Here is a 27,469-nt window from a genome sequence, read left to right on the forward strand (position 1 = left end):
GGATGGCATAATAAAAGTTTTATTAAAGTTGATGGTTAAACCGACTTTGTTGCTATGGAAGCAGAGACTTGTTAATAAGTCTATTGTCTCATCTCTTGACTTGGTGATTAAAACCAGGTCATCTGCGTATGAGATGATTCTTAGGTGATTGATATTATTATTATTTGATGATAGATCAATTAGGTTCATGGTGCTCGTGGTTTCTTTTATGATTTTGTTTATGATTATATTGAACAGAATAGGTGATAGTACACAGCCTTGTTTCACACCTCTTTTAATCTTGAAGTAAGGTGAGAAAGTATGGCCTAGCTGTAATTTGGCCCAAGAGTTGTTGTAATGGTACTTCAAAGTTTTAATTATGTTTGGATCGATATTGCAATCTTCTAGAGCCTCCCAGAGGGCATTGTGTTTCACGTTGTCGAAGGCTTTGCTATAGTCTATGAAAGTAAATATAAAAGGAAGTTTATATCTAAAACACTTCTGTAGATAGATTTTAAGAGCTAGGATGGGTTCATTGTTGTTCTTATTTGGCCTGTATGCGCAAATATTACTTGACAGGAGGTTTTTGGTAGAATCAAGAATTCTGTTCTTCAGGAGCGCCATGAACACCTTTGAGACTGTGGAGGTGAGAGCAATGGCCCTTTAGTCTGCGAACGATGAAGGATGGAGTTTCTTGGGGAAGTTGCAGATTGTGGATTTATTCCAAACATAATTCAACAGATGTTATTAACCTTGCATCTATCCTTTATTTTGAAAATGACAGAAAATGATTTTGATATTTCTAATTTTTTATTAGGCAATATTGATGTAAGGGGGGATTTAGAGGATAATTTATTCGATGAAGTATAACTAAAATATTAAATTATATATTAAAAATGTAATTAGGATATCAAACAACATTTATCAACTTTGAAACATCTTAATATATTTAACAATGTTGATATAAATATTAAAGATGAAGAAAATCAATCAAAGATAGTTACAGAAATAGAAAATGTTGATAGTAATTTTATAATGCTAAATTACTTTATAGCGTTTTTTTATGTAGGCAATGTTTCATATAATTCTCCCATTGATTATTCAAATATTTCAGATACAACCTCTGATCAAGAGGATGTAGACAGACATATTTCAACCTTAGATATTGTAGAAGGTTTTAAATATAAAATATATTAATTTTAAATAAAAATATTATTTTTTGATAATTTATATATAAATTTTAATTTTACTATAAATAATATATTTGGATTTAATAGATTCCAATATAGATCAAGCAAAATTGTTAAATAATGAAAAATATTTAAACAATATAAAAATGCCACTGAGAGATCAACTTGCCCCATTGATACCATCTGAACTTGCAAATTTAGATGTTAATGAAATTTTCCCACATTTTAAATTTAATGATGTGTGTGATAACAATTATAATTTATTGCTATAATTATAAAATAGATTTTAAGATTTAATAAATTATTTGGGCCTGGAAAACCATCAAGTCTACCAAAGATATGGAGAAATTTTAGCAAGAGAAGGAGAAAAATCTATCAGTTATATAAGCTTACAGCAAATAAAAATGGAAATAACATTCCAATTAACAAAGTAAAATTTACACTTTTTATAAATAATGGATATATATAATTTTTTTTTGTTTTTAACTATAATTTTAATATCCTATCAACTCAGGAATTTGATAGACAAGCACAATTGATATTAGAACTTCCTACAACAGATGAAACAGTAGCACAAAATGAAACAGCAGAGATTAAACAACCTTATGAGTTGCAAATAGAGACTGATGATGAAGTTTATTTTATAATTTTTTATACATAGGCCCATGCAAATGAGAGATTGGTTAAACATTTCTAAGGACTGCCATGTTCTGGCTTATTGTGCAATTGATTTTAATTCTATTTTTTTTTGTTTTTTAATTTTCCCTTTTTTGGTTTCTTTTTATATATTTTTGGTTAAACCTAGAGGGAATTGGCATATGATATCAAGAGCAAGGTTTAGATCAGAGATACTAACTCTACTGTAAATATCGGTTTGGTTTAGGTTTCAGATAAAAATTACAGTTTATGGTGAGGTTAAGTTCTTAAGGAAATAATATTGAGTTGGTTTGAACCTTTAAAAACTGGATTGAACTTTTTTGCGTTACAATAATATTAGAATTATATAAAAAGAAGCACATTAAAAAAAGATATTGTCACTATTCTCTAGAGAAATCTTATTAAGCATAACAATTAAAATATTTTTAAGATTCTCTTTTGTAAATTTATATCTATAAGTAGAAAGAATAAATTGTATGGTAATTGAGTTAGCTGGCATTGTCAAATAGCAATATACAAAAATATAGTTACTACTCATTATTAATAATTTTTAAATGAGTTAGAATATTAAAAGGTTTAACCTGACTTTTTTTAGAGGTGCAGTTCAGATTTGAAGGTAAATTTTTTAACGGTTTAGGTTCGGTAGATAATAACGGTTAATACTGTTTTAACGGCTTAGGATAGGTTCGGTTTTGAATCCCTGGTTTATGTGGCTTCAAACATTATTTGATTTTTAGAGTTGCATGGCTGAAACTAGGTAAATTCTAAGATTTAAATGATCCATGTTTTTACCAACTGCACCTCTAAAAAAATTCAGGAATTACCCACCTTAGTATGTTCTATATAGATGCCCATTTTATTATGCCTCCCCCCCCCCTCCCATTTTACTAGATATATTTATTATAATATTGTCCTGTTATAAATAATAATAATACATTTTTGTTTCAAAAACAATAATTTAAAGGAGGAAATGATGAAAGACACACCCATGCAAAGCGATCACCATTTTAGGGGGCATCCCACGTTATACAAGCCGGTCATGGATGACGACGAGAACAAAAACAAGTTAGGATCTTCGGGCAAGGAGAGCATTTCGTCCGGATCTTCGTCCGAATTGGAGAGCGAAGGCTACGAGTATTATTCCGAAGAAGATGGGGTATTACAATATATGAAAAAAGTGACACGTTTCATTTTAAAAATGACTACTCCCATACTCAACAAATAATGACGGTTCGGTTCTCATTTTATTTTTTTTAAATAGCTGTTCCTCGGTTTTTGCGGTTCGGTTCGACACTCTTATAAGTTTATTAAAATTAAAAAAAAATGAAAACTTGTTTGATCAATTGACCAAAATTTTGAGCTTATAAAATAATATATATAATTGGTGTTGGCTTAGTTTTTCTTGTAATCATTTGGATCTTATCGAGAGAAAAAAAATGATGTGTGTGAATAAATCTAATCATAATAACAAAAAAATTTAACTGACTGACATAACCGAATAATAAACATATAAATAATGCACGCCATTTTTTAAAGTACGAAAACGACCCTCTAACTCTGACCCCCTGGGAAGACCAAGTCATCATAAACGGCGGTTCAGCCCTTTTAACAGCGGAAGCAGGCCCGGACCACGTGATTTCAGCTCAACAAGCCAAGATCGCCGCCGGCGTGACGGATGAGACCGAGCGCTTTGTTGGCTGGCTACCGGCTGCTACTATTAGGAGCTACAGCGCGGCTGTCGGTCAAAAAACGCCTGTGGCTAAAGGTGAATGAATGAGAGAGGTCGATAAAAGAAAAAATTTAAAAAAAAAGAAAATATAAGAGGATAATAATTTTTTAAAAATTAAAATAACATCTGTTTAATATATTTTTTTATGCATATTACCTTTAGAACAAAAGAACGAGGCTAATTTCGTGCCCTTGCTGAGTCAAGAATATTCGGAATTAGCGTGCACGAATTGGGAAGACGATATTATTTGGAATGCCGACGTAATTTTTTTCTTCTCTTCTTCTATTAGAAGCTTTATTTCTGGGACAGTCTTTGAGATTTTTTTTATTTGTTATACAACTTATAACCAATAGTATATTATATAAAATCATTGAATATGAATTAAGGAATATTTAGCTATTTGATTATGGTGGTAAATTTAAGTAAATTAAAATGTTGTAAATGATATTTAACAAATATTTTCTATTTTTAAAAGAAAAATTCTGTTGAGGAGGGTGTAATGGGTAAGATTGGGAGGAATTCGCAAAATCGCCAATGTTTACGTCTTTGCTCTTAGAAAACCCATCCACTTTAAACTAAATTTTAAAATTCGCTAATTATATTATGGTCAATTTATAAACAATTATTTTATTACATCTTTCAGTTATATTTCGAAGGTCTAATAATTATGATTGACATTTTTTTTGACATAATTTTTAAAAAAAATTTGTTTTGGTAGAATCATGCATAATATTTGAGGGCTGAGACGCAGTCCTTAAGTTATCGTTTTTGATTTCACCGATAAATAGGATAAATAAATATGAATATTTAAAATTGTAAAATGATTGATGTCGATTTTCTGCACCTTACGATATATTACCAAAATTTCATTCAATATTATTATTACGTAAGTGAAAAGTGTGAATATTGAAATTCAGAAAATATGAATATAAATGTGATTATTCCTATTTTAAAAAAAAGGATTTGAAAGATGACCCTGATATAGTGAGCAATTGGCCAGAATCTGTTTATCAGTCTCAACCAATTTTGCAGCCGGTAATATCTCTATAAAACACTTTATACTTAAATTTCAAATTTATATTTTAAAAATATGTTTTAATTACGAGAATGTTTTTTAGGGCAAAATTATGAGATGGCCATTACGATCAGCTTATTTATTTTAATTATGATAGGACGTTAATCTTCCTGTATATAGTATATTAACTAAATTTCATGCACATTACAAAGGTAGAAATTTGAATTTTCAAATATCTTTTGCCCAATAAATTTTCCCAAAACGTAAAATTTTATGAATTTGAAATCAAGTTTCTTTAAAAATCTATTCACCCTATCTTCTTCTTTAATACAAAAATAATACCAGCAAACTTGTCCCTTTTCTCCGGAGAGCCTAGAAAAACGTCTGAATTTAACCTCCAACGATTACCACTATTTTCACAACCTGTTTCGCTCGTCCCACAACGCCGCTTCTAATTCGGCGCAATCTTCTAAATCCCAATCATTTCCTTTTAACCTTCCAGGCATCGGCGGCAACCAAAATTTTACCCCTATTAACAACTCGAACTTTAACGAGGACATGTTACTTTTCTCAGCCCTCCAGTTGCAGCATTCGACCCCGGCTAGCGAACTCTGGCCCGCCTTTTACCCTACCCACATGGGCCCACTCAGGCTCAAGCACTTTCACCGACCCTTACTCAAAAAGTATAGTCATGGGGCCCTGGCCATCACCCATGCTCAACAACAGAACTCCCAGGGCGGGGTGCGGCAATTCTTCCCCGTGGCCAGCGTGGAGGAAAGGGTGGAACGGTTGAAGAAGGTTTTTATATATCGCCATACAAAATAATAAATAGTACTGGGATTCTGAATCACAATTTTTAAATCATTTCCTTAGGGCGATTTTTGTGAAAAATCTGATTTGACTATGGAAATGTATTCCTACATGGTATAAGATTGGCGATTCATTAATTAAAAATGTCCATACATAGGAGTCAGCAATAACGCCATTATGCACATTAATGTCATTTAATAAATATACAAACCACAGAATGGAGCTACAGCTGACTCCTAGATATGGATATGCATTTTATAAATAAATCTCCAATCTAATGGTACATAATATATGCACCATTGAATTATTCGTACTGTGAATTTCGGGGAAGTTTACTGTGAAATTTTCGGCTACTCTTTTTTTAAAAAAAAAGAAAAGATTTTTCATATATGTTAAAATAAATATACGGTTTCATGTCAAAAATTATTTGGAATTTATAGGATAGGTGACCATGCATACTGGAATATATTTCCGGTTAAATCAGATTTTTCAATTTTAAAAATTGCATTTAATCGAGAGATTTTATTAAATTTATACAAAATTCCATATCCTGATACGACATACACACAAGTATTTTTAATTTCGTGGTGAAACACTCTTAAATTTGAGCACCACCTTATGATTGACTTGCTCCTTCCTTTTAGGACTTAAAATGTTTTATGATCTCTATATTGACCAAAACATAACCGCTCTTGAGTCGCCCACCCACATTCCGGATGTTTCATTTTAAAAGGCGCTCAAAATAAATTTATACGTAGCGAGTAGCCCTCTATCCCATTTCTAGTAACGCGACTAAATTTTATTGGATCATTTAATCTATACTTATTATAACTATATATGACTATTTTAAAATGGAACAATGCTTTTTGCCAAAGCATAGCTTATATTTCGAATTATCCCCATTTACTATTTATATAACATATAATAGAAGCAAAAGGTCGCCATGAATATAAGTTATCTTCATCTATTTATATAACTCTTTATTTAAAATGTATCTAGTTACATTTTTTAAATTTCAAAAAACTATAAGCTACATTCAAAATTTTCGTTACCTTAACAACGTTAATTTCTCTCTATCTTACTATATCACCTTTTTAGCAACGGGAAAACGAGAGGATAGCCTCGGGTGGTGGAGACATGTTCTTCATGCACACACCCCAAGATCTCTCGGCTATGGATGGCGAATTGGTGCTAGCAGAATACTCGGAAGAATTCCCTCCCTTGATGATGAATATTGGTTTGCCATTTAAAATAAATTTGCAATCATATTAGCCATAAATACTTTTGGAAATTAGTAAGATTTTGTGGAACTATGCCAAAAATTTTTATTTTACTTGAAATAATACGGTTTGAGTGTGTAATTCGTTTGTTGGATAAAATTTTGATTTCAGCGCTTTTTTAAAAAACATAATGGTTTTTAAACCCAATTTTTAAACACCTACGAAACGTTAACGCTCTATTTGTAAGCCCACACTAGAATTACTTTTTTTTAAACAAAATAATTGAGATAACATAATTTTTTTACAATTTGATACTTCAAGATAATGATTAATATTATGCGCTACTTTATTGGCGATTCATTTATTAAATGCATTTATTAGTGTCCACACATAGGAGTCGGCAGTAGCGCCATTTTGTGGTTTGTACATATATTAAATTACATTAATGTATTCATATAATGATGAAGAAACCGACCTGCAACCCACAAAATGGGCCTACACCTTACTCCTATGTATTGATACTTTTAATTAAATTGCCAATCTGTGTAGTTTATATGCAATCGCTTCAAGATCTACTTGGAGAGTTAAGGTTGTACTGTAAATGTAATATACCCCTTTCTCTCTAGCTCCATTCTAGTTATATTTTAGTAATTTCATTTAAATTTATTATATATTTTTTTAAAATTTATAAAAATAGGTATGGCAACACTCGTAAAAAATTATCACAAAAGAAGGCCCGGAAAAGAAGCCAATATTCAAGAATTCGAACACGGAACGATGGCTTATACTCACACATCGCCATTTTTGGGCTCCTTAGCTCCCGGCCAGAGATTACAAGTTTTTGCCCTTTTATATTATTTGAATAGTTTTCTATTTTTTTTACATTTTCTTATATGTTTTGTTAAATCAGGAAAAAAGAATTAAGTGGCGTGGTGAGTGTTATTAAACTTCTCGATATTTTAAGCAACCACATATTTTGGCCAAAAAATATAACGCAAACCTGGAGATTTTTCTTTTAGATGGTTAAAGGATTTAGACATATAGTAGCGAAATTTTGAGGCAAGCGAGTCGGATTGAAAATTCGAGTTTTTTTTGTTGATTGATTTTAATATGGAAATACGTACGAAGATATACTTTTATTTTTAATTTAATAATTATATACTTTTATTTTTAGTTTTTGAAAATTAAAGATATATGTATATATATTCTTTTATATAAAAGGCTCTAGAAAACAACATGTTCAGAGCACCCATCTATCTCCATTCGTTCCCCAGCACCCATTTTTTGGTGATCAGAACTAGGAACGGCTATTTTTTACGTCAAATAAAGGATATATTCACCGTTGGCCAAGAATGTCCACTCATAGAGGTTCCTTGCCCGAATTCCAAAAAAGCCAACCAATTTTTGAGAGATTTTTTACATGTAAAAAATCGTTCTTATCCTATAAAAAACAAAAAATTAAAATTAAAAACAAATCATAATATTGGCAGGGAAAAAAATACTTAAAAAATTTATCATTTTTTAATAATTATACTTCTATTTTTTTTTTTTGAAAAATATGTGCTAATAATACAGGTATTCTTGATGCGCCTTTTTCGGGCCAGCCCAGAAAAGCCTCCTCGTATTTACATGGAACAGGTCAAACGGGCTTTCCCGGCTTTGCCCGAGAGTGCACTGAGGAAGAAGCTTAAATCTTTTGCCGATTTTGATTCCAATCCCGCCAATCAAAGGGATATAGGTTTCTTTCATTTTATTCATCATATATAATATTTAGATTAATATAATCTTATATTAGCTTATATCAGCCCCTCAGAGTATAATACTTTAAGATATTGTATGCTTTATTTGATTTACCATTTATTTTATACTTTATCGTTAACAAAACCCATATATAAACATCACTTATTTTATATAAACCGATATATATATATATATAATACATAATTATTATACCACATTCATTAAACGAAATTCTTATAGTCTATCTACATAAATTTATAGAAACCGATCATTATACTATTTGTTCATATCTTGTAATACACTTATTAAAATCGATATTTGAACATGGCGGTTAAGACGAGTCTCGAACTTGCGACCTTCGCGTTATCAGTTCAATATATTTTGCACTTCGAACTCGAAATGGGGCAATAATAGTCATTCAAAAACTGAAATAAGAACTTGAAAATAATATTGTTATTTAGAATTTTAAATATACATATATAAAATGTTCTAAATTAATGATAAATAAATCTATTTTTTTTCAAAATTATAATTTTGATTTTTTTGGACAATTATAATCACGAAATATTAGCAGACATTTCTTATTTTTTTGTAGCCTGCAGCGAGTAATAGGCGTTGATTTAAGTACAAACGCAAAGTAAATGCTTATATTTTTCTTAAATTCAATAAATAAAAACGATGAAGAGAAATATTGTTAAGAATTTCTAGGGTGTTTTCACTTTAAAAAAAACTAACTGACGTTATTCGTTATAATTTCCCGAACTGGAAACTTATACACAGTATGATTACAATATGATTGGTATAGGCCTATGTAAGTTGCATTGAATCACTCCTTTCCAGAATATAATTAAACGACTGTCCCCTTTTCTGTTAGATGTCTCTGGTCATGAATTTTTTAAAACTATTTCCTAGGCCAATTTACAATTACACAACCAAAAATGAACTCACCACGCCATTGGTGTTCGTTTAAACTGTTAGATAACTCAACCCCTTAATTACCATGGCTTAAGTTCAACGGTTGATGGAAAATGGATGATAGCCTTCATTGCCGCTCTTGTAAAGGTCCATCTACAAGTACGATCCAAATAACATTTATTCTAAAACCTCCTGGTCTTTCCAGATCTGATGGGAAATTTTCTGGATGGATTTTACAAATTCCTTGGAAGAGTATTCCTGGCCTAGGACTATTCTTGTATCGACTCATTGGCAGAATCCAACCAAGCACTGAACATATATGAGGAAAAGGAGCATTTGTATTTCCACCAACCCTAACAACGCTTTATGATTTTCTATAACTAGGTTATCACATTTGCAAACTACACAATGAACCCAGTGAAGACTTCCTTTGAGACAAGGGTTGGCTATTGCTATTCGCAAGTTTAATCGCACCCACTTCATCTCTATTCTCATCTCATCCCCAAAAAGACGATTATTTTTATTATATCAATTTTTATTTATTTTTTAAATTATATGTTGTTATTACTAAAGAATTTTTTTACCAAAGTCTCGGCCTGAAAAACATTGAATTTTTAGGTCTCCTGGCTGTTGTAATATTTAAAAAAACATATATATTAATGAATTCGAAACTAAATAAATCAATGCAGAAGTGTTTTAGCCCAAAAAATATTGGCTTATGTAAATGATGAAATTTAAGTCATTAAACATATAGGGGTTCACGTTGAAAATTTTTTATAAAAAAACGTTAGTTGGGCCTAGCTCGGAGCACCACCACCCAATCCATTCCCGTTTTCAGAAACGTTTTCGTGTATGGACTTTGAAGAAGGATTTTAGACTGGCGCCCGAAGAGGAATTGCGGGAGCTGGTGAGACCGGAAAGAGCCTGCACTTGGTACAGCGGCCTAGCCGGTGAGGCACGCCTCATCGAATACGGCTATCCACCTGCTCTTATAAGCGGTTTATCCGCAGTCAGCGGAACAGGAGTAACGGGTAATTGATTTAAATAAACTCATTAGACAATGTGGTAGAAGGTATAAATTAAAGGTAGAAAAAATATTTGAAAAAGAATATTAACTGGAGATAATTTTTTTTGAAAAAATTTTTTGTTTCAATCTAGGCATGAGTAATTTTTTTCTTAGTAGCTGGATATCGATTCCTTTCAATGATTTTCATTTTAAAAAAAAGGTTCTACGTCCAAAAGTGGTCAAGATGGAGCGGGAGGCGGTAACGGGAGCGAAGAGGAAGAAGAGGAGATTAAAGCTGCCCCTTGGAACACTACGAAAGCATTTTTATCTGCCGTCAGAGGGAAAGGATTACTGGATCTACATGGAGCAGCAGATCCTACAGGTTCATATTTATATATTTAAGAAAATTTTTAAATTTTATCTGGGGCAAAAAAAAGTGGGAGAAAATAGGGAGATGATAGCGAAAAGGAACCCCACATCCTTTAATATTTTATTTTAAAAGTAGCGATTGACGACACTGATTTTATTACTTTGTTTTTAATGCGACATAAGTTAAATCCACAAAAATTCGAATAATATGATATATTTTAGGGTTTAACAAAAACTTCAAATTAGCATTTGAATTTTTTTTTTCTTTCGGCCAAAACTTTTGAGCAAAATTTAAAGATTAACAAAATTAAATTTAAAAATAGACAAGAAGTTTTTTTTTAAAAAAAAAATTTGTGATTTTAATCCTGAAAGATTTATAGAAATCGCCAAAGATTTTTTACAGAATTTTGGGCAAAATTTGATTTAAAAAAATCAATTCTAGAAATCTTGTTTTTTTTATCTTCAGATATCAAAAATTCTAAGAATCTTCTTGATCCCTGCAGATCAAAAAAACCTGATTTATAGAGCATTCGTTAAAAAAAATTATTCGTTAAAAAAATTTATTTTAACTCTTTCAAAGCGATCATTGTTGTAAGAAAAAAAAATGGTCGAATGCTTTGGGGGGGGGAAGTTGGAATCAGACGCGCAATTTATGAAATAGCGACATCAAGTATATTTCTTCTTATTATTTCATTGACCTCCCCTTAGGCTGCGGACAGGGCTTCTCCTACGTTAAAATATCTAACAAACCACGAGACGAGTTATCATTGACCTTTAACGCCAGCGGACAAAACGCAAGCTCTTCTTCGACCACGACCCAGATTGGTACTTCCGGTCCGCAAAGCGGGCCCTCGGGCTCGAAGAAATCCGTCACTGGAACTGACGCTGATTTGAGAAAACTTTCGCTCAAAAATGCTAAACAATTGCTTCGCAACTTCGACGTTCCGGAGGAAGAAGTAAATGCATTGAATTATTTTACCCAAGCCATTTGCTGGGAAGCATTAATTAACCTTAAATTCCATTAAAGGGTATAAACATGCGCGATTTGATTTGTTGAATAACCTATCATACCCCACCCTTTCCATATTTAATGGAGACAATTAAAAAAAGTCTTTAAATCTTTAACTTTAAACTAATCCAATTCTATAATATAATAATTTAAATTGAATTTTATAATGGGGAAGTAGATTACTTAAATATCCCCATTTCCCCTTTTTCGCAATATTCGCGATTTAGCCAATCAGAATAGAATTGGATCCATGGACGCCCACAGGAAGGGGCAAGGAGTTTCGCCGCTCGATCCTCTGGAAAATTAGACGTATAAATTGTAGTATCTATTAAAATTTTGGTAATTTTTTAATAATATTTGTATGCTTCGCCTCGTATCCTAAACTCTAAAAATATTTACATTTTATTTTGAAATTTATTTTAATATTCTTGATATTTTTTTTAGTAGATTAATCTAAACTAAATAACTAGTGTATACATTTTTTTTAAAATAATTTAAATTGAACATAAGATGAATACAAATGTAACAGAGTGAAAATTATATCAAAAAATATTAAATTTGATAACAGTTATCCTAATTTGACGATTTTGAGATGCCGTGGTCAAGGTACTGGGTCACAGGCAGTCATGGGCAAAAAAATTACAACTTGTTTCTAATTCGAGTAGTCATTTTAGAGAGATAAATAATACAAATAATAATTTTTTTAGATTTCGATTATCAAAATGATCAATTGGAATATAAATTATAAAAGTCCTATTTTATCGGGTGTTATTTTATGTAAAGCTTATTGTTCGGAGATATTTTAAACATACCATTTTTAGCATTATGATCAGAATGTAAATGGTATGTTTAATCTTAATGTAAAGCAAGTTATCATTTTTTAAAAGTCAAACTTCTCGTCTAAATGCAAGCAAACTCTTCTTGTCATCTCGATTCACGAATTTCCAGATTTTCCATGAATTTACCAAAGCTACATCAATAAAATTGGTGAATATTGGCCACCACCATTTTTTTCCTCTTATTTTTATTCTATATGTAGATATTAGATTATCACATAGATCAACTCCACCCATGTGTTTGTTATAAGCAGTTACCATATTTGGCTGAGGAATTTTTATTTTAGAAGATATTTTCTTAGAATACCTTGAAACATTAGAAAGCAAAGAGATAGTGTGGCATGTCGATGCAACGGTCACCACCGAATTATCATTCCAACGAACTACAAATATTTCGTTTAATTTTTCAAACCTATAATCATAATATCCTCTTTCTTTTTTTGCTACAACCTTTATAGATTCAACTGGGCAATGCTCTATTCTATTGTCCCTCACAGTTCCAGTTGCAAAATATCCCATTTGTTTTAAGTATGACAAGAGTTTAAATGATGTAAAGAAATTATCAAAATATATTTTATGATAATTTGGTTTTTGCAATGCCTTTAATAATTTTATGATTACATTTCCACCTAATCCATATTCATATTTATTTTCGCTTTTTCCTTGATATATATCAAATGAGAATACGTAACCGTCGGAAGAGGCCAATATCCAAGACTTGTATCCGAATCTAATTGGTTTTCCTTTTATGAACATTTTGCAAGAATGTCTTCCTCGATATGGTATCATCTGTTCATCTATTGATAAATGATGTTTAAAAATTCCGAATTGCTGAAATTTATTATTCAATATATTAATGTAAGGCCTAACTTTATAAAATCTATCATGTATATCTATTTTAGTATTGTCTGCCAAATGGATATTATATTTCAAATTTCGAAATTGTAATTGGGTCATTGTATCCCGGATTATTGGAATAGAAATATCGCTGTCATTAGACCAGTACATTCTTTCTTGTGGGAGAGAATGATATCCAGTAAATAATAGAATTCCAATAAATCTCTGAATATCTTGGATGGTTATGCATATGTTAGGTCTATTCATTTGTTTAGCATAAATATTACTTTGTTCTACAATTAGGGAATATAAGTCTTCGTCGAAAATTAAACAAAATATATCTGATGGACTTTTACCATGTAAATCATTTTCAAGTTTTATTACATCTTCCTTTTCTCCATTGAAAGGGCTTGAAGAATATATTGCATCCGTTTTTCTCCATTTTAAATTGTGAGAAATTCGAGAATAGCTTCTTGTAGAATATGGTTCTGGAAGGTCGTCATCAACTGAATTATGAATCTCCAATTCTCCAGCTGTATCTGAAGGCAAAACTCCGACATTTGTTAAGTCATTTTCATCGAAATCTTCTTCATCACTAACTGCAGAGGGGTTTGGCGGAATTATATCCATATCTCTTTCTTCAATTGGTTCCTCTTCAAAAAGTTGAGCAAGCGCTTGTTCAATTGTTAGAAAACGTTTCATTAAAAAAATTTATTAAAAATTAAATATCTAGACAAATTATTTTCGTAGAATCTTGATTTTTTTATTAGTCATCTATTATTTTGATAATTTTGATTGAATTGACAAAACAGGTGCATAATATTTTATATAAATAAAATAAAATCTTCAGAAAGGAAGAGGCTAAAAATAATTTTAAACTTTTGAATATTTATGAACCTAATAATTTCATATAATTTGATCGGGATAAAAAATTATAATAGGAACAATATATTATTCGATTTAATCTCAGGGGAAAAAAATTTTTTTAAATTATTTTCAAAAGGTCTTTTTTGGGTATAAAATTTTTTTTAAAAATTCTTAAGGGGCTCGAGCCACCCACCCCTCCCCTTCCCACCCTTAGTGACGGTAGTGGTTTTAAGTATAATATAAAAAATTATAATTCATTATGTTAAATTTCATTTGTTTTAATTTTTTTAAATAATATATACTGCTAGATGGTTAACGGTGCATATATGCACCAGTCAACTTTATGTGGTTACCTACTAAAATATTAACAATAAGTATAAAGTTACCTAAAAGCCGTGATATTTTTCTATAACCTAATTTTGACTAGACGCTGCAATGGGCGGGCTAATAGATTTTAGACAATGGACGGGTAAGCGGGCGGGTTAAATTAGAGCAATATGGCCGATGGATTTGAAATAATTTCAGTCGAAAATGAGAAGAAAAGTATCTCTATTTATTATAAATCATTTTTTTTATTTCATAATATTTGCATATTTTTTTATAAGTTTAAGTCAAAATACATCAAAATAGAATAAATATAGAGCCAAATCAACCAATAAGATAATTTTTAAATAGTGAATGGGCGGATTAAAGAAAACTTATGGGCTGGTAGGTAAGCATTCGGGTCCTAAACCCACCCATTTTAGACATTAATTTTGATCATAATAATAATTTTATTTATATATTTCTTGATTATAAATTTCTAAATCTAACACATATTCCAATACTTTTGCAGGTGCCTTTTTCTAATTCGTCAGCAGTGATGCTAGTTATTTTGATAAATGCCAAAATAAAAAAAATTATTATAAATACGCTTTCTAGCGGATGTATTTTAATTAATTTATCTTTAAATTTTTTTATCTATTTAACATATATTTACAACAGTATTAACCTATTATATATATATTATTCGCAATAAATACAGATTTACATCAGAATATTTCTTTTAATAGTTGCTGTGTGTTCCTTGGCTATAGTTTTTTTTTTTCAAATATTTATTTTAAATTAAAGTTTTATAATTTAAATTTGAACAGTTTTATAATTATTTATAAAAATCAGACGATAGAATTGATATGTTTAATTATGTATGATGCAATGAGAAAAATCATAATTTTTTGTAGAAAAATCGGATGATAGAAATTAATGACGATGTTTAATTGTGATTATTGTAAAGAGAAAATTAGGTCCTTGAAGTTGCTCCCCCCCCCACCACTTTTAGATTTTTTATTGGTTTATCAGTTGGGATGATTTGCACCGTTTTCAGTTCATTTGTACCATACACCGTTTTTGAGATATTCAAAAGAACAAAATGGGGGGGGGGGTGGATTTTACGACAGCTGCCACCCCCTCCTTCAACTTTTGAAATTTAAAAATAAAAAGTGCATAGGTTGATAGAGAATGATCTGTACCGTTTTCAGTTTGATTTGTACCATTACCGTTTTCCAGATGAATGTTTTGGCGCCAAAAATAAAAAAACACTCAAAATTAATTTTTTTTTAAAAATTTCTTAACGTACAACGATAGAGAATCTTTTTCTCTTCCTAATGTTGCTTCAAATTAATTTTTCTCTCCATTATTTATTTCGGAAGTGACATTTTAAATTTATATTATAGCCTAAAGTTAGCCACCCGATATTGCAGCTTTGGCATTTTTCAAATTTTTAAAATAGGAGCGATTTGTACCATTACCGTTTTCCAAATATTGACCGTTACATTAATATTTTGTTGCCAAAAATAATATATTTTTTCATAGATAGCGATAGAGAAACTTTTACCCTTCCTCGATGTTATAAAATGATTCATATATTCATAAAAAATAAGAAAGTAGTACCATATGATAAATATAAATAAGTAGCGTAATTGAGTATATTAAATGTATTTCAAATTCAACTATAAAAAATTATATAACATAATAAAAATTTAAGTTGAGAATAGATATTCAATATAAAAATGAATGGATAACAAATAGTATATATATATATATATATATGTATGTGTGGTCGATTTTTTTTTTGTTATATTAAAAATTTTTTTAACTTTTAAATTATTAAAAACTTACCATACATTGCGACGTAAGCTATAAGCTATATAATGACCTAAAATATTAGGATCATTTTGCTCATTGCCTTCGTAAGCTATTACAGCTCTAAGGGTGTAAATAATTTGATCAATTTTTATATAATTTGGTACTGTCTTTATATCAATTAAAGGGTATTGCCCAGTTTTTAATGTGATTTCTAGTAATATATTATATCGATTTAGAAGTAAAGTAGAAGATAATATACATTTGCACGAAATATTTGAAAAAATCTTTACATTACATAGCCCTCTCTATCTATATAGGACGGGCTAAATAATCAATAATAATTGATTCTAAATTAGCTATATGATTTATATGTTCGATAGAAAAAGATAAAATGACAGTTTTGTAAATTATATTAAAACATGACTCCTTAGAACACACGACACTTTCTTCCGTCGTGTGTTCAAACATACCTATTGCTATGATTTTGTTAATAAGTGCATATATATTCGATTCAGCAGCAATATGGTATATATTATTTGGTAAAATATTATAATTGGTTTACAATTTTAACACGTTGTTTACACGCATTTAAAATATATTTGTGAGTTAAACTTTCCCCTATATTTGTTAAAGAAGGGGATCTTAGAGTCAAATAGTTTTTGTAAGCCGGGCTATCTATATTGGCTGATGTTATTAGTTGAATAAAGGCGTCTAAAGCACATGTATTCGTCTTCGTGTATTTTTTTCGATCATAACTTACCTATCAACATAATTTACCATTTTTGAGAAGGCGAATTGGATTGAATATAACAATCGATATTGGGGTCTATATAGCTTTTACCCCGGGATATATTTACCCTGCCAATTTTCTTTAGCTCTCTATTAAAGAATCAATGCTAGGTATTGTGTTCTGATTTTTAGAAATTATAAAATTATATATTTGATATTATTGTATAAAATAATATAAGTGTAATGATTCCAATAAGTGAGGCTATTGGAAAGCGCTTGATATTTGTTTGATAGATGATTTCTAAATATTTAAATATTATAACTAAATAAGATTTACTATATTGCGGAGTTGGAAGTTTCTGTTTGGCACGAAACTATCGATAAATCATCACTATCGTTTATTAAAATAAGGCTTAAATATTTTTTAAATTTAAAAAATAAAATTACTTATTAAACTTACATATTCCTCGATAGAATTTTTCTTTATAAATGGTTCAGATTTTAAAATATTATCAGTTGGTAGGGATAATTTTAAATTGGCATCTAAGTTATTGATAAAATGATTAGATTTATAAAAATGATGATGGTACCATTATTAGAAGGATTTGAACATCATGCCTTTTTATAGAAAATTCGGAAGGAGTTTTCGATAATTCCTATAAAAAAAACAATATCATAATTCTTGATTATATAATAAATACCTCTAGAACTATTTATGGATTCTTATAGGTCATAGATGTAATAATCGATGAAGACAAAACTTTGCAGTTTTATTTTAAATTTTTTAAAGCAATTGTTTTTAAAATTTTTTTTAAAAAAGCGTCATAAGATACTTACAACGTGAAGAGACGAATTTTCATTTATTGTCTTTCGAAGTAGCTTTACGATATCTTTAGCTCCAGCAGCTTCTAATTTCATCGTAGCATTAAGGGAGGTTATTGTGATGTAATAAAAAATCACCTATTCTTATAGGAAGACTTTTGTTAGCAAATACTCCATTTTTTATATTATTGAAGTTGCTCCCTAATGAAGCACTAGACACTGTTATACTTGCATTTGGGTAATTTTTGACTAATACCGCAGTCCACAACGATATAAGTTTTATGAGGGTCATTATCTCGGAAAGGTATCGTAGATTGTCACGATCTCCATGATCTCCTAACGTATTTTTGGCTTCTTTTAGAATATGAGAGCCCCATTGCGCAAATTTATTATCACCTGACTTAGAATCGATGAAACAATCAAAAACATATTAAGGATTCCTCATTGTTATCATTCTCCTTTTCTGATTCATATTCCGAAACAACATTATTGGAAAGAAATACACCGCGACGAATACATGTGCTATAGACGCCTTTATTCAAATAATAACGACAGCCAATATAGGTAGCCCAGTTTACAAATATTATTTAACTCTAACATCCCCTTCTTTAACAAATATAGGGGAGAGTACTCACAAGCACATTTTAAATGCGTGTAAACAACGTGTTAAAATTGTAAACCAATTATTCGAACCAAATATTACCCAATAATATGTACCGTATTGCCGCCGAATCGAGTATATATTCACTTATTAACAAAATTATATCAGTCGAAATGTTTGAAAACACGACGGAAGAAAGTGTCGTGTGTTCTAAGTAGTCATGTTAAAATATACTTTACAAAACTGGCATTTTATCTTTTTCTATTGAACATATATAGCTCATATAGCTAATTTAGAATCAATGGTTATTGTATTTAACCTCCTATAGTTAGAGGGATGTGTAATGCAAAGATTTCAAATATTACGTGCAAATGTAAATTATATTCTATTTTACTTTAAATCGATATAATATATTACTGGTAATCACATTAAAAACGGGGCAATAAATACCCTTTAATTGATCTAAAGACCTTACCTAATTATATAAAAATATATCAAATTATTTAGACCTTTAGAGGTGTAATCGCTTATGAAGGCAATGAGCAAAATGATCCTAATATTTTAGGTCATCATATCTCTTATTGCTTACCTCTCAATAATGTATGGGAAGTTTTTAATAATTTAAAAGTTAAAAAATTTTAATATACCAAAAAAATTCGACCACACAAATTAATTTGAAACATCGTTAGGAAGAGAAAAAGATTCTCTATCGTTGTGCGTTAAGAAATTTAAAAAAATAATAATTTTCAGTGTTTTTATTTTTGGCGCCATATTTTTAACGGTCATTAGCTGGTAAACGGTAATGATACAAATCGATTTGAAATGGTACAAATCATTCTTTATCGACCTATACACTTTTTATTTTTAAATTCAAAAGTTGAGGGGCTGTCGTGAAGTTGCCCCCCCCCCCCCCAATTTTGTTCTTTGAATATCTCAAAAACGGTGATGGTACAAATCGAACTGAAAACGGTACAAATTAGTCCAACTGATAAACCATTGAAGGGGCCAACTTCACCGATTGTATTTTTATAAAAAGCCATTATCATGTTTATTACATGATGCAATAAGAAATTATATATATATAGCGACGAAATATATTTTTTAAAGAGATATTTATTTACTTTTTAAATTTTAATAAAGCTATTCATTCGAAAATAAAACAACTATACTCAAGTAACTCTCAACAATAGTTAAACTGATTCTTGCCTAAATATATTTAACACTCTTCTTTAATATGTTCTTTATTTTTTTTGCCATATATTAAATTACTCCAATAAGTACAATTAATATCAATCCTAAATAACTATTATTATACTCAATAAATTTATTAGGCTTTTATTGTCTGTTTCTGTATGGTTAAACATAATGTATAAATTTTTTTAAAAAAATTCAATTTTTGCTTAATTTTTATAGCAGTTCTTTTCCAATTGGTATTTATATATTAATTTTTATATAGTATAACTTTTATATTTATGATGTTTACTTTAATTCAAAAGTAATAATATTATTAATAAAATCTAATTAATTAGATTTTATTAAAAATATTATTACTTTTTAGTTACAGTATGCATCATAAATATATAAGGGTGATTACTGTCATAATTATTGTTATACAAAAAAGTACATTTTAAAAAACAAAAATTTTTTTAAACATAGTTTATTTTATACTTTGAATTTTACTTTTTAAAATTTTTATATCGTAAGGTGCTTTCGTGTACTTACGACTTATTGGGTTGTAAATTGCGTGCTTATTAGATATTTACCAATTAACTATTTATTCCCTTATTTATTTCGGGGACTTCTTTAATTTTTACAATTGATCTATAATCCGACTTTATTACCTTTAGTTTGTGCGGTTATTTTTTCCACCTTCAACTATTCCGTTCCTCATATATGTGAACAGAATATGAATATAAACTGACAATTCTTCAAACTGTTGGCAGATGAATAAATAGATATAGTGGGCTGTCCAGGTAGCGCACAATCAGGAGAGCAATATCGATACGTTTGAGTATCATGCACAGACCAGAGATATCTCAGATATCCGGGTTGGAATTACATTTTGAATGAGCAAGAAAATGCATAATTATATCGATATATCGGTGCCAATCTCTGAAAGATTACACCATCTATATTAGTAAATGTATAACGAAATTGACAACTACTTCTTGATAATCTGTAAAATATTATAAATGCTCTACTAAAAAAATGCATCATAATATTGCTGGACAATCTAAACATTAATGTTAGAAAGATATTTATAATAGAGATAACGTCGTTGGAAATGCAATCCCTGTAAACTGAATGAGTAGGATAATAGAAAATGATAAGAAATTTGTTGCGACCAAAATTTTAAGATTTCGTATATACTTATTTTTCTCATAGTGAAGGCAATACTTTTACTTTTATAGGAGTAAATAAGTTTACAAATAGACATCTTCACCCTGAATATTTATGGGCGGTTTAAGGATGTTAGCATGACTAATATTAACATCCGATCTTATAATGGTTAAAGCCATTATTGTGGTAACAAATATGTGGGGAATCTCGAACAGGAACGAATAGCATTTTCAAATCAGTCCGCAAACATGTTTAGGAGACAAAATCTTAATAATTTACAATAACCTGGGATTAAATTTCTCTAATAAAAAAATGAGCCAAAAAGAGGATAGTTTTGTAAACGTATCCGGGCCGAAATCAGTAGATCTGAGCGCTGCTTAAAGGAGATTTATTTGAGACAACAATCTAGATTATATAATTACAAAAATCTTCAAATGGGCATTTGAAAATTTTTAAAAAATTTTGTATCAACCATGAATTTATGCATAAAATCACAAAAGATATACTTTATAAAAAAATATATTTCCAAAATTTAGAATTTTGGGCGAGCCCCCTAGATCCCCCTTTGACTGTTATATGACAAACCAGATGAGAAAATATAATAGAAATTGACACTGTAGCTCTACCTACTACCTACCGAGAAGGGTTTAACTCTGTTAGCGGCTTCTCGATTGATCAAAATCTTCATTTTACTATGATCTTCAGAGATGAAAAATCTTTGAAGATTTTGAGCAGTTTGTCAAGCACTGAATATAAGGAATTCGATACGACACGATTTAACAGCTGATCGATTTTTTAAAATCTGTCTATGAGATCATTTTTATTTATAAAAAATCAATGTTTCTTAGATTATTAATCTTGAATAGAATTAAAGATAAAATTAACATTAATAAAGAAAAATTTGATCTCATATAAAAAAGATTTTAAAAATCGATCAGCTGTTAAATCGTGTTGGATCGGATCCCAATGTGAATCCGGCCTAACACTCTACCAATTTATATATAAAGAACATGAAAATATTCAATTACAGCAATTTAAAAAAAAAATTTAAGTGAAGATGGTCCATTTTCAGATTTTTTAAAATGAATGCGCACAAATTGAACGTTTCAACGCAGCGTTAAACGCAAATAAACAATACGTAAACGCAGCTAAGTCTAAATTGAACAGTTAATTTTATTTTTTTAATATGAAATGTCTATATTTAAAACAAAAAATAAATGCTGTCCAATTTAAACTAATGCATTTAAAATGCATTATTTGCGTTTTGAAACGCTCCTTCCTTCCTTCCTTCCTTCCTTCCTTCCTTCCTTCCTTCCTTCCTTCCTTCCTTCTGCAACGTTCAATTTGTGCTCACTATTATATCACATTCTTTAAACGTAACAATATTATTGTTTATCTTATTTTTTATATATCATGGATATTAAGAAATCCCTCTTATTTTTATGAGTATTTGTTTTAGCGATTTACAACCATTTACCCTTTTTAAAAAAAATTGTAATCTTAATTCTTTCTTTAAAGGAATTTTAATCGAAATTTGTCTATCCAAATTTATATCTATACATAGGTCATTAAGCCCCGCCGAACCTAAATATGTTATTTTAATAGATATAATAACGATTCATTTAATAATTCTTGTATGATGTAAAAAACATAATATTTTATTATTTTCAGATTATTATAGTATATAACGTTTTAATTTGAATTTAATGAGAATCAATTAGAGTAAAGTTTTTAAATTGAAATGTATATTTTATTAAATTTGATTTCACAGTTTAAAAAAAAGCCAAATTACATTTTTTTTAAAAATAAAATAAAATAAAAAGCTCAAAAAATTGAGCCGTTGGGAGATAATAGACGTCGTCAGAACTCTGAGTACTCAGCAAGCTTTACTGGGGGATGATACAGTAACGAAATTTGCCCGAGGAAGTAAATTTAGTGCCACCGAACACCAAGAAAAATTTAAGGAAGAATGTCAAAGGATTTTCGATCTTCAAAATAGGTTTATATATGTAACCTTTATATTAAAAAAAATTAATTTTTTTAACCCTTAGAATGGCACAACGGAACGGAGGCAAAATAATACGATCTTAATTTAGGTGCCAGATGTTTTAAAATATAAAGATATTCTTTACTCACATTGTTTATATTTTTGTGATTACAATTCAGTTAAAACTTTATACCACCTCAGTATCTCGCATCCATATGCTTATATTTTAAAACATTCTTTTTCCTATGTTGACCCAAACATTAATAGACAACACAAAAAAGGCTCTTTGTTTTTTTTTCAGTTGTGGGATCAAAGCCTAACACTACATTCATAGTTGGCGCCAATTCACAGCGAATTATACAAAATACTTTCCATTTTTGTATTCTCCACTGCGATTTCGCGCTAACTTAAATCCAGGGTAACTGTTAATAGGTATTAACCGTTATATTTACGAAACATAAATCGAACCTGAACCATTAAAAAAAATTTGTCACCCGAACCTGAACTGCTTTAAAGGTACGAAAATCCGGTTGAACTTTTTGATATCCTTACTCTAATATTGATTTATTAATAATGATCATTTTTAAATTTGAAAATTTTGGAGATCGAAAAAAAAAATCTGAAAATATGGATAAAAAATTAACAAAAACAAGATGCCTTTTTTAACGTATGATTGAATTAAAATATAAAAAAAAAATCGGGAAGAAAGCTTAAAAAATCGTGAGTGAGCGTGAATTAATAAGATGCCGTATTTTGGTGTAAACTAAAGTAAAAAAAATCGGGAAGTTACGCCAAAAGCGGGAGATCTCGCAACCCTGACCATAACCAATTATAATATAAAAGGTATCGAATTAAGATAAAATATTTCAAGAGTTCATTGCTTCAAAATACATTGTTTTAATAAAAATATGATTTATCAAATTTATTACACCAAAATAAATTTTTCAAATAGCATTTTCGCAAATTGTGAATAAATATATGTAATAATTTTTTTTTCTTTCATTAACACACTCAAATGCTGATTCAGAACGTTTAGAGAAAATATCAATTACATTTTTAGAAGCTTGAAATAATTATCAATCATAATTTTAATTTATACCTTGTAAAGTTTATCTAGGAATATGTAACAAAAAATTTAACAAAATCTTAAAAACGGATGAAAATAAAAATATGTACTAAATTTATTAAAAAACATCATTTTTAAAAAAATTAAATTCTCCCCTTTATGTTTGAATGAATTTGGCAATTCTGATTCAGATTTTTTTTTTACTAAACTTCCTGAAAAATTTTCAAGATGTCTGATACAAACTTGGGTTTGCAAATACCATCAGATGATATATTTATTATTTTTTTCTTTTATTACTTCACATCTTTTTAAATAACCCCTTTCCAGTTATACCCGCAGCTTGCTTTTCTAATGGGTTGGCGCGATTTAATCGAATTGATTTAAATCATGATTAAAATCGCTAGATATTTATTAGTCGATTTAATTTAAAGGTTATTAACACGGCTAATTCGATGAATCAAAAAAAAGAGAATTTAACATCTTAAATATCTTCTGCTTTTTTTTTTTTAAAAAAAAGAGTCTTATCTTCGAACGAAATTTTATCCTCCGACGATGGCAGTTCCACTGAGGACTCCGATTTCGAGGAAATGGGTAAAAATATCGAAAACATGCTGGCCAATCATAAATCAAAAAAATTACAAAGTTCGACCTCCAACGGTGACCGATTCGATTCATCTCGAAAGGATAGCGCTAAAATTAAGAAGGAAAAGGACGCCAGGAAAGAAGCCAAAAAAAGTAATATACTCTACCTCTTTCTAAAAAAATTTTAAAAGGACCTCTAACAAGGTCTGCGCAGTCCGCCCTCAGACTGGAAGTTTAATATTGAAAGTTTAGAATTAGGCGATTACGGGCTAGACAAGTAGGCATTTTTACCAAGCGGACCGATCTACTTAATTTTTTTTCAGGTCTGATATGGGCTAGGGTTATTCGATATGAGATCCCTAGATTTAGATTAATACGCCCAGTCATCATTTAAAAAATATATTATTTCGTGGTTTTAGAGTTGTTTCCTCCGGACCAATCGGTGAGGGGCGGACCCTCGGTCATCATTTTTAATAAAGCAATTGCCATAGTTTTGGAGGAGCTTGTACTCTCCACCCCTAGTTTTAAAATATTTGATTATAATTTTTAAATCTAACGTGTATTTGTGTGAAATGTTTTATTAAAATTAATTATTTGAATTGAATAATTTTACCCCAAGCTCACTCTGTAACTGTCTTACCTCATGCCCTACCAAACGAGGAGTTACATAGTATTCCTTTTATAAAACCCCACATTTTTAATTTAGTTATATATTTTTTATTAACGTTGTTTATTGAAGTAAATCAGTAAATTACAGCAGATAAGAATGGTACAATACTTAACTTATTCGTTAAAATGTAGTTTGAAACTTTGTTGAATACAAATCAACCTGTGACATGCCATTTTAGTTTCCCATATAAAATTTTTTTATACTTAATTATAAAAGTTTTTCTTAAAATTTTAATGGAAATTATTTTTAGGAAAAACCAAAATGATGTGTCAGCAGTTGATTTTTATGGATATACACTTAAATGAATTGAATGAATCATCAGTGTCTAGGTAGCAATTGGCCATTAATAAATGATTGAAGACAACAACATTTTATTGGCATCATCTATTTAATATAAAATTTTATGATGATCTAATCTAATTTGTATTATTTATAATTAACTAACACAGATAAACATCTACATCATATAGCGGATAGAAAGCTTAGAATCACTCGCACGTTTCGCAACCCAGAAGGTTCCACTCAGTGCAAAATCGCCGCATTTGAGTCGATTTTTAAAAACGGCTAACTTAGTATTTTATTTAGAAAAATATCATGCAACCCTTTATATTATACCCGTAGATGGCTCAATGGTTTGGACATTTATTAGCGAAATTTCGAGGCTCGGGCAATATTTTTCTGGCTAAAATATTAAGTTGGTCGTTTTTAAAAATCGACTCAAATGGAGCGATTTTACATCTCCCACACTGATAATTTTTTTTTTTTAAACAATTGATTAATCATAGACAATTTGAATTTATTTGTTTTTCTATATTATATTTCGCTTATATCGCACCAATGCTTTGAATTTAAACATTAATTCTGTATATTGTTAAACGCCAAAAGGGAAAAACGAAAAATAAAAGAACATAAGTTATTAAATCAAAGAATTTTTTTTGCTTTGCATAGTTAATGAAAAATTTTCGCGTTTTTAGGTAAAGAATTCATCCGAATCGAAACAGTCAGAAATCCAGGCGTTATCGAGGCTTACCTGCGTATCAGGGAAAGCAAGGATCCCGAACTGTTGGCCTATTTTTCTAGGTTAATATAAAAATTTGTATATTTAATATATCGTAACTTATTTTAAACTAATCCCACTATAAATTGATACGTTTGCTTTCGATTAATTTTTTTTCCAGTAAATTGTCGATTTAAAAAGAATATAACAAAGTTCATTTTACAGCCAGCCTGTCCCAAATTTTGATATTCATAGGGTCCCAAGTAGGCGGATCCTAGACGGATCCCCAAAATTTCGCAACCTTAATCAGGCTTAGTCGGGCCCGGGCATCGTCTTTTACAAAATTATTATTTTTTAAATCATATGACTTCGTATATTTATTTCACCCCCCCCCCCCACCACCACCCACATCAATCAACTTTTAAAGACCGGATGAAAGCAAGAAGCAGGAAATGTTGAAAGAAAAGCGTCGAATAGTCGATCAACTTAAACGACTTAGGGCCAAGGAAGAAAGGTAATTTTTTAAAAAAAAAAAATCCAAAAAAGAAAAAAAAAATGGTTTTCAGTTTATCTCAGATTTTGAGAAGGGTTCTGGTTTATGACAATAAATCGAATCATCTGAAAACGAATCACACAACATTGTATGTAAATATTATATTACTCGCACTTTTGTTGGATCGGTTCCGGAAACGGTTCCTGAAAATTTTAAAATGGCTTTCGTCTCTAAAGGGTTATAACGACATTTCTAACCACTTAAAATCCTTCCGCCATGCACTTGAAGACGGAGTGGTGTTACATTTATGAATAACAACTTTATATTGACCCTTAAGTCTTAAGTGTTTAGGTATTTTTTGAAAGATATGACAAACATTTTATCGTCAGTCTGGACCGGACCTACTCTGTAGGTATTAACATATACAACATTTTAGAGTATTATAATTTAATATTTAATTTGAAATAACATCTAACGAAAAGGCAGAGGCAGAGGATGATGCTGGACAACGACAATAATGCCAATGACCAAAACACTATTCTGGAGGGATTTACCAAGGGCAAGGATAAAGGCGGCAAGAAATATTACGTCAAAGGTCAACGCTCACTCCTCGGGAAGAAAAGTTACCTCGGGTCCAAGGGCGATATGAAGTTTCGCAAAAGTTTTGAAGGCGATTCGACCGATTACAACAAAACGCTCGAAAGAAAAGTTAAGGTGGAAAGTGGGCAAGCGGAAACGGACGCGGGTGGCGATAAGAACCCGATGGGGGAAGACGGTTCCGGCGATTCCAGCCAAAGGGTAGCCTTTTTATGTTGAATTTTTTTTATTACATATATTTTATATTAAATATTTATGTAAATGATTTGCAATACAACGTTC

General features: G+C 30.0%; 1 protein-coding gene across 1 annotated transcript in view; it reads left to right on the forward strand.

The window, feature by feature from the left end:
* The first annotated feature begins 730 nt into the window (after positions 1-730).
* The window catches only part of LOC135929116 (transcription initiation factor TFIID subunit 1-like), a 39,646-nt gene continuing 12,907 nt past the window's right edge, over positions 731-27,469 (forward strand). Inside the window, exons 1-24 of the mRNA XM_065465624.1 lie at positions 731-843; positions 886-1,003; positions 1,049-1,153; positions 1,257-1,408; positions 1,453-1,599; positions 1,684-1,803; positions 2,791-2,982; positions 3,363-3,591; positions 3,718-3,815; positions 4,516-4,590; positions 4,916-5,368; positions 6,479-6,617; positions 7,298-7,437; positions 7,822-8,022; positions 8,176-8,338; positions 10,047-10,286; positions 10,482-10,643; positions 11,339-11,586; positions 22,619-22,794; positions 24,366-24,583; positions 25,550-25,615; positions 26,075-26,180; positions 26,525-26,611; positions 27,073-27,388. Coding sequence (XP_065321696.1) covers positions 757-843; positions 886-1,003; positions 1,049-1,153; positions 1,257-1,408; positions 1,453-1,599; positions 1,684-1,803; positions 2,791-2,982; positions 3,363-3,591; positions 3,718-3,815; positions 4,516-4,590; positions 4,916-5,368; positions 6,479-6,617; positions 7,298-7,437; positions 7,822-8,022; positions 8,176-8,338; positions 10,047-10,286; positions 10,482-10,643; positions 11,339-11,586; positions 22,619-22,794; positions 24,366-24,583; positions 25,550-25,615; positions 26,075-26,180; positions 26,525-26,611; positions 27,073-27,388 — 4,038 coding nt within the window. The 5' untranslated portion in view covers positions 731-756. The remainder of the gene's footprint in view (positions 844-885; positions 1,004-1,048; positions 1,154-1,256; positions 1,409-1,452; positions 1,600-1,683; positions 1,804-2,790; positions 2,983-3,362; positions 3,592-3,717; positions 3,816-4,515; positions 4,591-4,915; positions 5,369-6,478; positions 6,618-7,297; positions 7,438-7,821; positions 8,023-8,175; positions 8,339-10,046; positions 10,287-10,481; positions 10,644-11,338; positions 11,587-22,618; positions 22,795-24,365; positions 24,584-25,549; positions 25,616-26,074; positions 26,181-26,524; positions 26,612-27,072; positions 27,389-27,469) is intronic.

This window comes from Gordionus sp. m RMFG-2023, chromosome 4 (assembly GCF_954871325.1).
Source record: "Gordionus sp. m RMFG-2023 chromosome 4, tfGorSpeb1-WG-v2, whole genome shotgun sequence".
In the NCBI taxonomy this organism is placed as follows: domain Eukaryota; kingdom Metazoa; phylum Nematomorpha; class Gordioida; order Chordodea; family Parachordodidae; genus Gordionus; species Gordionus sp. m RMFG-2023.